Raw genomic sequence first — 13,985 nt, 5'->3', positions numbered from 1 at the left:
CACTGTATACGCCATATACAAAAAAACTGAAAGAAATAGATGAAAAGATAAGAGAAAAAAATAATAATACAAATAAAATAATAGTAATTAGAGTAGCAATAATTAACAATTTTGATCTTGAGTGCATTGGGGTTCATAGGTTAACTTAAATATCTTTATGAGCACTTAGGTTGCTGTAAATTTTTTCCAGGTATCCCATAGTCTCTCAAATTTCTCTCGCTCGCCTCGGACTATGAAAGTAATCTTTTCCATTTCATAAATTTCACCCACCACCTTAATTTCCTCAAGGCACAGTTTGGGTGTTGACGTAATGCAAAATCTCTCTAACTTCTATTAAGAATTTTCACTATTTAATGTTGCAATGAAAATATTTACCATTCTACCCAACCAATCACACGATGTGCTGCAATGACACTATGCAGCCAATCACATGATTGAGAATACTCTGTGCAAGTTCTCTGCCCCATAACAATAACAGTGCAGTCGAGAATGGTGACGCTGATGCACAACAACTGGGCAGTGAATGTGTCGACTCCCGAAAGCAAAATAAGAGTGAACTGTGATTCTTTTAAGGTCCAAACACTTTTTGGTGTGGGTGGGGAACAATATATATCAATAAATGAGTAAATGAGTAAATTTATAAATGAATCCGTCCATCCATGACACATCCATCCATGCATGCTACATGCGCCAGTACCATTGTAATTTGCTTCAAAGCCACTGTGGTGAATACAAATTTAGAGAATTAAACATCCACTTCGTTCGCTGACTCCAAAGTCAACAGATACATGTGTCGGTATAAACAAAAGTAATTAATAGAATAACTACACTCACTAATCTTACTGACTGATCTTTGAAGTATGCAGTAGCACATAGAATTTAACACCACCACACAGCTTTGTGTTAGTGCCAATGCCCGCACAAGACGTAAAAGTAATGATAAAACGTCAATATTCTAAATCAATCAATGAAGTGGTTTGGTGTTGCCATGGCAGGTAAAGAGATTACATTTCGCATAGTGTATAGTGTAGTGAACAGTGTGCAATCAGACGTTTTATTCTATGGCTCAACATCGACTGTTTCACACTTATTCTAACTTAACAAATAAATTAAACATATTTCTATGTTGCTCTAGATTTTATATATACTTTGTAATCAAAATATCGATGGCATTTGGAAAGTTATATTTCTATTTACAATCTCATTTTGTAAAACAGCTTGTAAAAATTGGCAGGAAAACCCAGCATGCTCTCATAATATTAGAAGGTATCATTGTAATGATCATTAAGTGATCATTGTAAATGATCATTAAACATTGTAAAGTCGTTCTACGGTCCACCAAGCCTTGAAGGATAAAACACAGTTGTTAATATTCTGTGGAAAAATAATAATAATTGAATAACAATCATTGAATGGGAGTAGGACTATATACAGGACTAGTTATTATTTCAGAACAAAGGTTGTAGTAATAAATGTAAATTGATTAATTTTGTGACATCTTAAAAGTCAACAGAGAAAAAAAGCTTGTCAAATGCATTCAATTGGCACAGTAAGGATACAAAACATGTGCATTACATAGATTTTTTTTTCAACATCCAAAGTTTGCGTGTGTGTGTGCGTGCGTGCGTGTGTGTGTGTGTGTGGATGCGTGCGTGTGTGTCCGTGTGTGTGTGTGTGTGTGTGTTTGGCCACACATGCATGTGAGGGTTGAGTTGAGTCTTCAGTCGTTGATGTTGAACAGAAGACTCGTCAAAGACTTCAGGTCCATTTGCGGCAACAGCCATAAGCAGTAGAGCAGCAGCCAGAGAAAAAACAGCAGATAAAGTTCCCAGCTCCAATTCCAGCTACGCAAATGTAAAAAAACAAAACATAAAATCAGAAAGTTGCGCATACAGCATAACCCTTCACTAAATCGCCCTGGTGGGGTGAGGTTTAATTTGGATCATTATTACAATAGACTCTTAGACCACATACGCTTAGTTATGCTGATGAGGTGATACCAGATCAAATGGGGCAATCAGGCCAATCGTAGAACCCATACTCAGGCACGACAATAGAAGTAATCAGTCAAGACAATGGAAGTAATCAGTGTAGCCTCAGGGAATAGTCTACTGCTCCCCCAACCCGAGAGCGGGGACCTATCATAGCCAGTGACGTGCAGTCAGTGGAGGCAGGTGAGGCAGTGCCTCACCTGTCATCATGGAAAGCTGTCATGGAAATATCAAATGAAAAAATAAATGAAACAGTTAGATGTATTTAGTGATTTGTACTTTAAAGTTCTTTTCCATTTAACTTCACCGTTTTAGGATTTTTTTCAAAATCGCTGAATTTTCACATTTACCGTTCAAATACGAAGTAGAGACGAGCGGTGACGTCATTGATGACGTCAGTGCCTCACCAGCCATGAACCTCACCGCACGTCACTGATCATAGCAGAGGTCTGGCACCGCCACGTCTGGATATATATAGGGCCGAAACTACCAGCAAGACTTTAGTTCGCTGAAGAAGCATCTTGGATAAGAAGCAAAACGTCCGACACCTTCCGAGAAGTACAGATGACAGCTGAAGAAACCTTTTCATCGATGGACCATTCCAGTACGACTGAGAGCTTACACAGACGTAAATAGTTTGTTTGAACCAAAAAGTTCTTACTGTTCCATTTTTAAATACAGTACATATAGTCTACACACAGTCATGATATAACGGTTCAGTACCAAGGAACTTGCGACAATAACGTCAGAATGAAAACATGGAAGGAACAATGATTCGTTCTCCAATATCCATGGTGCTGTCATAGTGGGGAAGATGCCTCATCACACTCATCTTACAACTGCAACACACCCAATCCAGGGGCACTCTACATGTAGTGTTGGAGAATTACACCAGTCAAGTCCCGGATGACCTATGGGGATGACACCCTATGTGCGTTGCAACAGGGAGATTTTTAATGACCATCAGCCCAGATGATAGGAGAGTCTACCTTGGAAAACTCTGTTGCCTCATTGGAAGGTGTACATGTAAAATTTCGCAGGATATGGGTAAGAAAATAGAGTGAAACCTCAAATTTCAACTTAACTCATTCACTGCCTGATGATGTGCAAAAATGTGTGTTTTTGTCCTTTTCACTCAAATTGCATGACCCACAGAATGTTGAGTTTTATGACTACATAAACATTCAATGCAATGTAATAAACCTTAGAGTCTCTTCTTTTATGTGAAAAAAAAGTTTGTCAATTTTATTTGGCTCTCGAGCACTGGTGTCAAAGTCAGGGACAAATCTGGCCTGCCACATCAATTTTTTTTTCAGCCCGCGAAAGCAAATATAACTTGTGAAATAATAATACATTTTATTTCAAGCGCCTTTCAAAACACCCAAGGACACTTTACAATAAAAACTTCCAAAAAATTCCATGATGCTTGCTAAAATCCTCATCAAAATGTCATATTTTTGGATGTAAACCACAATCATAGTCATTATTGTTGATTTTAGATTAAAAAAATAGTTATTCATTAATTTATTATGCGCTCTATATGTCATATGTGGAGGGAATTAAATTCATAACGGCCCTCGAGAGGAAACCATAACGACAATGTGGCCCGCGGCAAATAATGACTTTGACACCACTGCTCTAGAGTTATCTGCAATGGAAATAGTGTCAAAGGCAAATGTTGACCCCGCGTGGGAGGGAAAAACCTTGCCGGAGATTTGACCAGGTTAATTCGCAAGAAAAAAAATTCCCCACAAGAAAAAAAAAAAACTGAACAAATATGGGAATGGTGCTCCACGTCATGCTTTTCAATTCCTGAATTAATTCGGGAATGGTAGTGAATGAGTTAATGTGCAATGAAAAGTCCTCAACTTAATTGGTTAAACGTGTTCTTTTGTAATCTGAAAGGTACCGTGATGGCAAGGACCTGATTGAGGAAGAATATATTTTCCCAAAATTGCACCAAAATGGCGAGCCCACCCCTCATTTTAGTGTAAAAAAGGTTATAGGTATATTCATATAGTACGAAATATTTAGGGTGGCACGGTGTTGATTGGCTGGCATGTCCGCCAAAAAGTGCAGAGTTCGATTCCAGGCCTCTGCCTTCCTATATAGACTTTGCATTTGTTCCCGTGCATGCGTTGGTTTTCTCCAGGTACTACGGTTTCCTCCCACAATCCAAAACCATGCGTTACAGGTTAACGGAGCACAAAAATTGTCCCTAAGTGTGAGTGTGAGTGGTCGTTTGTCTGTGTGTGTCCTGCCATTGGCTGGCAACCAGTTCTGGGTGCCCCCCACCTCCCAAAGACAGCGAGGATCAGCTCCACTACCCATTGAGTACCTTTAAAAAGGTGAGTACCTTTGTAAAAAGTTCAAATAACGGGTGGATGAAGTATTTAAAAGTTATCAATCATGCTATTTGTTATACAGTAATTTCATCTGTGCTGTATGTCATGCATATTAGCATATTTGACAATAAAGCTGAGTTTGACTTGACTTTGACTTGACTTTGACTTGACGTTGACTTGACGTTGACTGTTGCTTCAAATGCCATATTCGACCCTTCTGTCAATATTCTGTGTTTAGCTGTATTAGAAGCTGTGTTTTTGGGCCTTTTAAAGGATGTGGCTTCCTGTGACTGTCTTCCTCCACATTTCTTTAAGGAAGTTCTCCCGAGTATTGGCACATCAGTCTTAGCCATTATCAACAGCAGCCTCTATTGGCATTATCCCCCAACAGTTTAAACATGTTATTGTCCAACCCTTGATCAAGAAACCTGGTCTTGATCAAGATGTACTGTCAAATTTTAGCCCCATTTCCAAACTGCCTTTCATCTCCAAATTGCTTGAAAAAGTGGTGCACATGCAGTTGAAATCTTTATTGGAAGTCTTCAAGTCAGGTATCAAGACATGACATCCTCCTGACCACTGACACTGGATATTATGTTGTATGTCTGGTTTTCCTCATTCATCAAATCTCCAAAGTACTATTTCCATCTTGCCATCACACCACTGGTACCTGTTAATACATTGCCATCTCTATCCTTCATCATTCCCACCAGATGACAAGGATGATACTAGGGAGTGGGTGACCGAGGCTGTCACACACGTCGGCACCATCTTGAGATGGCACAGACGAGTTGTTACTTTAGTTATTTATTCAGCAATCGCAGTATATAATCCAAATGGCCTCAATTTTTGGCACCCTCTCTGAATTCTCACTAAGTTAGTCCTTATTTATCCTTAGGTGTTGGCTCACTACATTTAAGGAAATGCCAGAGTGGGTCAAGTCATAAGCTGCCCATTGTCACTACTCTAGTTGTGATGAGAAGGTTTCTTCAGCCGTCATCTGTACAAAAGTGAAGGTTTCGGACGTTTCGCCTCCTATCCAAGAGGCTTCGTCAGCGAACTAAAGTCTGACTGGTCGTATCGGCCCCATTTATATATCCCTAATGTCCAGACATGGTGGCGCCGGACACCGCTATGATAGGTCCCTACTCTCAGGTTGGGGGGGCAGATGACCCCTCCCTGCACTGAAGGTAGAGAAAAGGAGTCGAAACATATCAGGAGAGCACTCACTAACTGTGGGTACCCTCAGTGGTCATTCAACAAATGTCAGAAAGAAAGAATAGGGAATGAAACCAATAATTCTCAAGATACAAAAAGGAGAGGAGTAGCAGTACCGTACATTGCAGGAGTTTCTGAAAAATTACAAAGAGTCCTTTGGCAACATAAAATTCCTACTTATTTCAAACCGATAAACACGTTAAGGCAAAAATTAGTGCATCCAAAAGATAGGCTACCAAATGAAAAACAAAGTAATGTAGTTTATTCCATACATTGTAAGAATGAAAATTGTAAAGAGCAGTACATTGGGGAGACTCAACAAATTCTCAAAAAAAGACTTTATCAACATCGCAGGGATAATATAAGTGGACCTCAATCGGCAGTACATTTGCACCTAAAAGCTAGCAACCACTCATTTGATGACAGTGAGGTTAAAATCTTAGCGAAAGAACATAGATGGTTTGAAAGGGGGGTAAAAGAAGCGATTCTTATAAAACAACAAAATCCTTCATTAAACCGGTCTGGTGGGGTGAGGTTCAATTTGGATCGTTCATACAATAGCCTGCTTAGGCAAAACAGGTTAGGCAACTTTCGTAATGCTGATGAGGGTCGTTATGCTGATGAGGTGATGCCGGTGGGAGTGGGGCAAATAGGCCAGTCGTTAGTCAGGAATGTAGAAACAATCAGTGGGGCCACAGGGAGGGGTCGTCTGCCCCCCCAACCTGAGAGTAGGGACCTATCATAGCGGTGTCCGGCGCCACCATGTCTGGACATTAGGGATATATAAATGGGGCCGATACGACCAGTCAGACTTTAGTTCGCTGACGAAGCCTCTTGGATAGGAGGCGAAACGTCCGAAACCTTCACTTTTGTACAGATGACGGCTGAAGAAACCTTCTCATCGATGGACCACTCCTGTACGACTGAGAGCTTACACAGACGTACTCTAGTTGTGGTTACCTTTTAAATCCGCCAGGAATCTAAGAAGACTAAGAAGCCTACCTGATAGGCTCTGTGTGTTCCCCGGAATGGTCTTGAATATCTTGCTGAGCCTCACTTAGATCACTGCACATGGGTGGGAAAACACTTTCTGTAAGGTCTCTGATGTGCTCCTTGGTCATAAGGCACAGTCCTTTGAATTCAGATGTACTGCAAGTCTTATTTTTGATCACGGTCATCACCTAATGAGAGCAACACAAAAACAGGGGTTGTGTTAGAGATGTTCAAATATAATAACGTACAATGGAATGATTTTCTGTACTTGTATGTTACACAGTGTGAGATAGTATGATCGAGGTCGACTGAAAAAAGAAAAAAATAGCAGAGCTAAAATTAGCAAAAAGGACATCAACGCACCCAGCTGTCTAATTCATAAAGTTTGCAGACGACACCACGGTCATCGGTCTCATCAAAGACGGCAACGAGTCTGCGTACCGACAACAAGTGGAGCAGCTGGAGCTCTGGTGCTGCCGTCACAACCGAGAGCTGAACACGCTCAAGACGGTAGAGATGATTGTGGACTTCAGGAAACATCCATTCCCACATTTTTCCCTCACACTATCTAACTGCCTCACATCAACCGTTGACACCTTCAAGTTCCTGGGAATCGCAATCTCCCAGGACATAAAGTGGGAGGTCAACGCCAACTCTATCCTGAGAAAGGCACAACAGAGGATGTACTTCCTGAGCCTGCTAAAAAAGCAGCGCTTACCACAAAAGTCATTGAATCAATTCTGAGTTCTTCCATCACCGTTTGGTTCGGGACAGTTAGGACGGCGGAAAAAATCATTGACACCGCCCTACCCACTCTTGAGGACTTGCACACTGCAAAAATCTAAACAAGGGCGCGGAAAATCCTACTGGACCCTCCGCACCATGTAGAGGACCCTGCCCACCACCTTTTCCAGCTACTCCCCTCAGGCAGGCGCTACCGGTCCATGCGCACCAAATCCAGCAGACACTTAAGCTGCTTCTTCCCCCAAGCCATTAACTCTCTAAACAGTAACCCAAATATTGACAATAAAAGTATAGTGCCTCAATTTTTCTAATGATGATATATGAGTGCAGTGTGTTCTACCGGAGACAAATCCCTTATGTGTTATGCATACTTGGCAATAAAGATGATTCTGAGTCTGGTTCTGATTCTTATTCTGAAATAAAAAATGTCTTGTGGAAATTCTGTTGAATGGAAACTTCAGATGGATCAGGGGAATTTTAGGCTTGGGTGCAAAAAAGTAAATTATAAACCATATGAAAAATTCAGTTACAAGCATCTGCCTGTTATATGGTACCAGTTGTCTGAATTATTCAGTCCACTTGTGGTGATACACAATCACAGGCATAAACACACACCACCACGTGTGCACCACCTCAACTGAAGGGCTCGCTGCTGGCCTCACAGAGACATTGTCCACTGAACCTGAGAAAGATGAACCACGATTTGCTGCAGAAATGGACTCTGAATGAACAAACTCCAAGATTGCATCTCACAATGACTGTTGACACAAAGCTGACTATTCCTCAAGCCCACCCCCGAACTCTGTCTTGCAACAGTATTGGCTTTGGTGTCCTTTGATTTCCTCCATACAACCCAACCGACCCCATTACAATCACCCCACTTCACAATGCCTTTGACACATTTGAAAACAAGATTGATCCCTATTCTAATTTTCATAGGTTTCGAGGATGTGACAGCCAGGATGGACCTATTGGGGAAGCTCATTGATTGGTATCGTGCACTTGAAACGACCGCAACACAGATTTTTTTTCTCCCATCCATTATTACTGTCTTAATAGTTAATTAATTACAGTCCCATGATGAGGAGTCAATGCTTAAAGTCGAGCAGAGCACATGCAATAACTTCCAGATTTCTTGAAAAAATATTCTTGTGGTATACTATTGTAATTTATGTGTCTTCAAAATGAGTTGAACTGTTTCCGAGTGCAGCGTGATTTAAAATTGTCATGAATGAGCGAATTGTTGAACAGTAATTTAAAACGACACCCCAGTCATATAATCAGACTAATGGTCTGTAAATGCAACTTTGAAATATATGATAACGAGGTGAGAATGATAGAGAATAGACAGAAAAGAAGCTATCATATTTAAAAGTTGGATGCTTCCAAGGCCCACAATTGAAGCACACAAGAAAATCTGGGGTCAACCTGAGGTGAACAGACACAACCTGTTAAACTGTCATCTTCATGTCGAAGACCTGACCTTGGACGTATTTGCGACTTGGTCAACTTCTTCACAGAAAGAGGTCATTAGCCAGGTTACAAATTTATCAGTTCATGGAATGGAGACCCAATTAAAATGTCTTTGTTCTGTTGTTTTATATTTGTTGGTGCTTGGGACGTCCATGGGTGTGGTATTCAAATCAAGAAGACTCATGTTTTACTCATGTGTCACTTAAATTTGCATGTACTCTCAATAAATAGATTGGCAGTGGGCTGCAGAAGTCATAAACGGCTACGTCCCCTGCCGGCAGTAAAAGACAATCTTCCTGTGTTCGAGCCTTTGTTCACAGTGTCCGACTGAACATATCTGACACATACATACATACATACATACATACATACATACATACATACATACATACATACATACATACATACATACATACATACATACATACATACATACATATTGATGTATATAGCGCTTTAACAACAGCTGAAGCCGCAGCAAGGCACTTAACATGGACAGGTAATAAATACAGGAGCTCGTAGGCAACACTTCAGCATAGCGCTGACCAACCAGCGTCTCAAACGAGACAGTAGAATATTGTGATCCACTGTATCAAATGCTGCAGTCAGATCTAATAAAACCAGATACACATAATCTCCAAGTGGTCAGGAGGATGTCATTAGAAACCCATAATAAGGCTGGCTCTGTGCTATGCATCATTTTGAAACATGACTGGAAGACCTCCAAGATGTTATGTTCATCCAAGAAAGATTTCAACCACATGTGCACCACCTTTTCAAGCAATTGGGAAATTAAGGGCGATTTGGAAATAGGCCTAAAATTTGACAGTACGTCCAGACCAGGTTTCTTGATCAAGATTTGGACAACAGCATGTTTAAACTGTTGGAGACAATGACAGTTGATAATAGCTAAGACCGATGTGCCAATACTCAGGAGAACCTCCTCAAAGAAATGTGGAGGAAGGGAGTCACAGCTTAAACTGGCGAGTCACATTCTTTAAAACGGTCAAGGACACAGCTTCAAAGGAATTTAGCACAGCTGAACACGGAACATTGACAGAAGGGTCAAATGTGGTATTTGAAGCAAGAGTCCTCTTAGTAGAAACCTTTCAAAGAAAAACTGAAGGAATCTGTTGCACATCTCGGATGAAGGTTTCAAGCAAGTCGGCAGAGTGGGTTTCAGTACGGAATTGATGGTTTTAAATATGAGAGTTGTGAATAATGACTGAATAAGGTCCGACAAATATTCACTTTTCGCCCGTTTACTGTGATTTGTTAGTTAGATCAGCAGTCTTTTCATAATTGATAAGAGTTCTGCAATTTGTCTTTTTTCCACTTATGTTCAGCTTGCCTGTCTAGCTCTGCGAGTTTTGTCATTAAAGCTTGGGCATAGGTTTTGGGAGCACAGATTTAGAAGGAGCCACTGAATATAGTATGGTACGGCATGATGAGTTAAACCAAGAGGTGAGTTCCTCTGTGTTAGATGGTCTTACGCAAATAAAGGCATAATCAATCCAATCCAATCCAATCCAAAGTTTATTAAAGGCATAGAAGAACTGGTGAGTAGTGCGAGGATTAAAGACTTAAGAGATGCAAGTGTAAAAAAAACAATAACAAACATTTGGCAAAGGCGTGTGTCAGTTTATCGTGTAATTTGTCCAACTACACTCAGCACTCAGCCATGAAGTGCATTCGCACTTTGGAGTCCTGACGTGTAAGTGGGTGATTGGATTGGATTTGCCTTTATTAGTCTCACAGTGGAGAAATTTACATTTCACAGCAACAAAGTGATGAAAGGAATGAAAGTAGAAAAACAAATTACTGCTGCAAAGGCAGCCACTCTCGCGGCGCTGTCTTGAAATCAAAAGAACAAAATAGCAAACTAAATAACAAATAATATTACAGCACAAAGACAATATGACAACACAAAGACACAGAGAGTCATTCATTCTTAAGCACTTTCTGTACCCTCTTTGTTACATGAAGCAGTTCTAGATGAAAGAGGAGAGGTTCAAAGCATCTTTCCACCAGTGGATCAGGGACATCATGGTGGAACGTGCATGTCGACTACAAGCTAAATGTTGAAAGCAAACACGCAGCTGTAGCATCCATTGACGAAAAGAGATTGTCTCACATCTCCTGTCCCACATAAATCTGCTTCATATGTGCTTGATATAATGTATATCATTAAACTTTGCTAGATGGGGTATAAATACGGTGGTTCAGTGATCTCGTGGTCGTGGATTTGATGCCGGCTTCAGCCATTCTTGTGTAGAGTTTCCATGTTCTGCTTGTGTGTTTTCTCCAGTCTGCTTGGGTTTCTTCCACATTCCAATAGCATGTATAGCAGGTTATTACATCACTCTATAGCAGACATGTCCAGCTCCAGGCCTGGAGGGCCAAAGTCCTGCCTGTTTTCCATCTGACCCAGTTGCAACACACCTGATTCAGATGATCAGCTCATCCGCCAGCTCTGAAGCAACATCATAACAGTCCTGATGATTTGAATCAGGGGCGTTTTTCCTGGGAGAACTGGAAAACAGGCAGAACAGCGGCCCTTGAGGACCGACTTTGGACACTCCCGGTCTACAGTAAATTGTTCCTCAGTGTGACTGCGGGTGTGAGCGGTTGTTCCTCTTTGTGTGCCCTGCAATTGGCTGGCAACAGATTCAGGATGTTTCTTACTCATTACCCTAAGTCAGCTGGGATAGGCTCCAGTACCCCACCTGATGATTGTGATTTTAAAGTGGATCGGAAAATTGATCTTCCAAATCACTTACTACTCACTAGGGTCGGGAGGCCAGGGGGTGCTGGAGCCTATCCCAGCTGTCCTCGGGCAGTAGGCGGGCCATACCCTTAATCACTTGCCATCCAATCGCGGGGCACACAGAAACGAACACTCATCTACACGTGAGTGCAGATGTACATACCTCGGGACAATTTGGAGTGTTCAATAAGCCTTCCAAGGATGTTTTTGGAATGTTGGAGGAAACCTGAGGTCCCGGATAAAATCCTAGCAGACACAGAGAGAACATACAAACGCTACACAGGAAGGCTGGAGCTAGAATTTGTGCCTCTGCTTTGTGAGGTTGACACGCAAACCACTCGTCCGCCGGGCCATTCCCATCAATCAGGCTCCACAAATAACCCGCACAAGCCATCTGTACACTTGATGCAAAAAGCTATCAACCCAGCTAAACATAACACAATAGATGAGGAACAAGGTAAAATTATCGCAGAGAAAGAACCTACAAGGGATCATTTCTCTAAATGGTGAAAAAAGTAGGCTACGTTCCTCATCAAGTGTTTAATGCTGATGAAACCGGCCACTCCTTTCCATTAAGCCATCAGCGACCATCACAAAGTTAAATAAAACGACTTTATTATATAGTACAGTTTATTTCTTTAATTATATTATCATAGCACATTTATTATACATAAAATAAAGTATATTTTGTGTAGTTTTAAGGCTTAGAAAATGAGAAAGTACAACATTCTGTTTTATGGAGACCTGGGAACGGATTATTCTAATTTTAATGGTTTCCGATGGGGAATTAAGTTTCTAAGCCAAGGTATCACTGTATCATTATCAATAAATTGAAAATGCATGTCATTCTATTCTTATGGATGGATCAGTCAAATGACATATATTTTTTTAATTGTGGGTACAGTGAGACCTCAACTTACAAACACCTTATATTACAAACTTTTCGTCTTAAGAACGTCAAATTTATGAAAATTAAACCTTATAATAAGCACTATTTTCATAATACACACCCACCACGGCTGGCGGAGTGAACTTTGGCGGAAGCACACGACTGAACAGCGCTCAAGCGCTACTTTCCACACCCCCTCTCATTGAATGCACACGCCGATCGCCTCCTTGGAGCTTTTTGCTGATAATTTTACTATGATGTGACTGAAAAAAAAACACCACAGGCTCGTGTTCAGCCCAAGAAGACACAAAATAAAATCACCGTCGCTGAGAAGAAGGAGATAATTGAAAAACACGAACGAGGTGTGCATTTGTGTGATTTAGTGGCCGAGCACGGCTATGCTAAGTCCACCATTGCTACCATCCTTCGCAAGAAAAAATCCATTAAAGGTGCGTGTGTTGCTAAAGGTGTTTCCGTGCTGTCAAAGCAATGGTCTGGGGCAATAGAAGAGGTTGAAAAACTTCTGTTCATTTGGATTAACGAAAAGCAGCTATCCGGCGACAGCGTGAGTAAAGCTATTTTATGCGAGAAAGCATGGCTAATTCACGCCGATATCACCATGCGCCAACCTGGAAGTTCGACACTTATTGAGGATTTTAAAGCCGGCAACGGATTTTTCCAGAACATCTGAGGGCGAGGAGGAGATGGCTGCAGCATCAATTGAGCTCATAAAGGCAATGTTGGCAAAGTGTAATGATGTGCAGGCTTTTACCGAACAGTTCAATCCAGAAAAGACTGTGACTATGACAATCAGCTTCATAAGACCTTACAAGTCAGAAAGCAACAGGTGTCAATTAAGAGGTTTTTTAATCAGCAAAAATGATGAGGAGTCTCCAAAGAAGCAAAGAAGAGAAGCCACACCAGAGGTTAAGTTACCAATAGTCCTTATGGAAGTTGACTCTCTTTCCATAAGCCATCAACGACCATCAAAAAGGTAAATAAAACTTTATTTTACAGCACAGTTTATTTCTTTAATTACAGTCATCATTACGTCTGTCTAAAATATTTAAAAACTATTTTAGCTCCGTTGGTTGGTAACACACAATATTACGTAGAGATATTGTGTGTCTCTACAAACACCACAGGGTTTGTAGAGAGGATCAAAGACCTCATATTGGAACCTGAGGAAACTTTGGCATCATACGATGTGACTTCTCTCTTTACATCTGTCCCAACCCCAGCAGCAGTCTCAGTGGTGAGGACGAGGCTGCTGGCGGATGTTTCATGAAAGAACCAAACTTAAACCGGATCACATCTGCCAATTATGAGAAATCTGCCTTAACACTACGTATTTTCAATTTCGGGAAAAAAATTATAAACAAATTCATGGTTGCGCTATGGGCTCACCAGTTTCACCCATAGTGGCTAATCTTTACATGGAAGAGATGGAGAAACAGGCCCTCGCATCCTTCCCGGGGACAAAACCTAGACACTGGTTTAGATATGTGGACGATACTTTTGTCATAATTAAGAAACAAGAAATTCAATCCTTCACAGATCACCTC

The 13,985-nt window shown here is 41.0% G+C and overlaps 1 protein-coding gene across 2 annotated transcripts in view; it reads right to left on the bottom strand.

Moving 5' to 3' along the window:
* Window positions 1–281: 281 nt before the first annotated feature.
* The window catches only part of LOC148893984 (calmin-like), a 77,930-nt gene continuing 64,226 nt past the window's right edge, over window positions 282–13,985 (bottom strand). For both annotated transcript variants that reach the window (XM_089004059.1, XM_089004057.1), the window contains 2 exons: window positions 6,557–6,735; window positions 282–1,844 (listed from right to left, as the gene is read on the bottom strand). In XM_089004059.1, the coding sequence (XP_088860185.1) occupies window positions 1,721–1,844; window positions 6,557–6,735 (303 nt within the window). In that variant the 3' untranslated portion in view covers window positions 282–1,720. The remainder of the gene's footprint in view (window positions 1,845–6,556; window positions 6,736–13,985) is intronic.

Source organism: Hippocampus bargibanti, linkage group LG09 (assembly GCF_051943395.1).
Source record: "Hippocampus bargibanti isolate YZ-2025 linkage group LG09, ASM5194339v1, whole genome shotgun sequence".
Taxonomy (NCBI): Eukaryota; Metazoa; Chordata; class Actinopteri; order Syngnathiformes; family Syngnathidae; genus Hippocampus; species Hippocampus bargibanti.
Note: the sequence above shows the minus strand (reverse complement) of the source record. Positions and strands in the feature narration are given on the sequence as shown.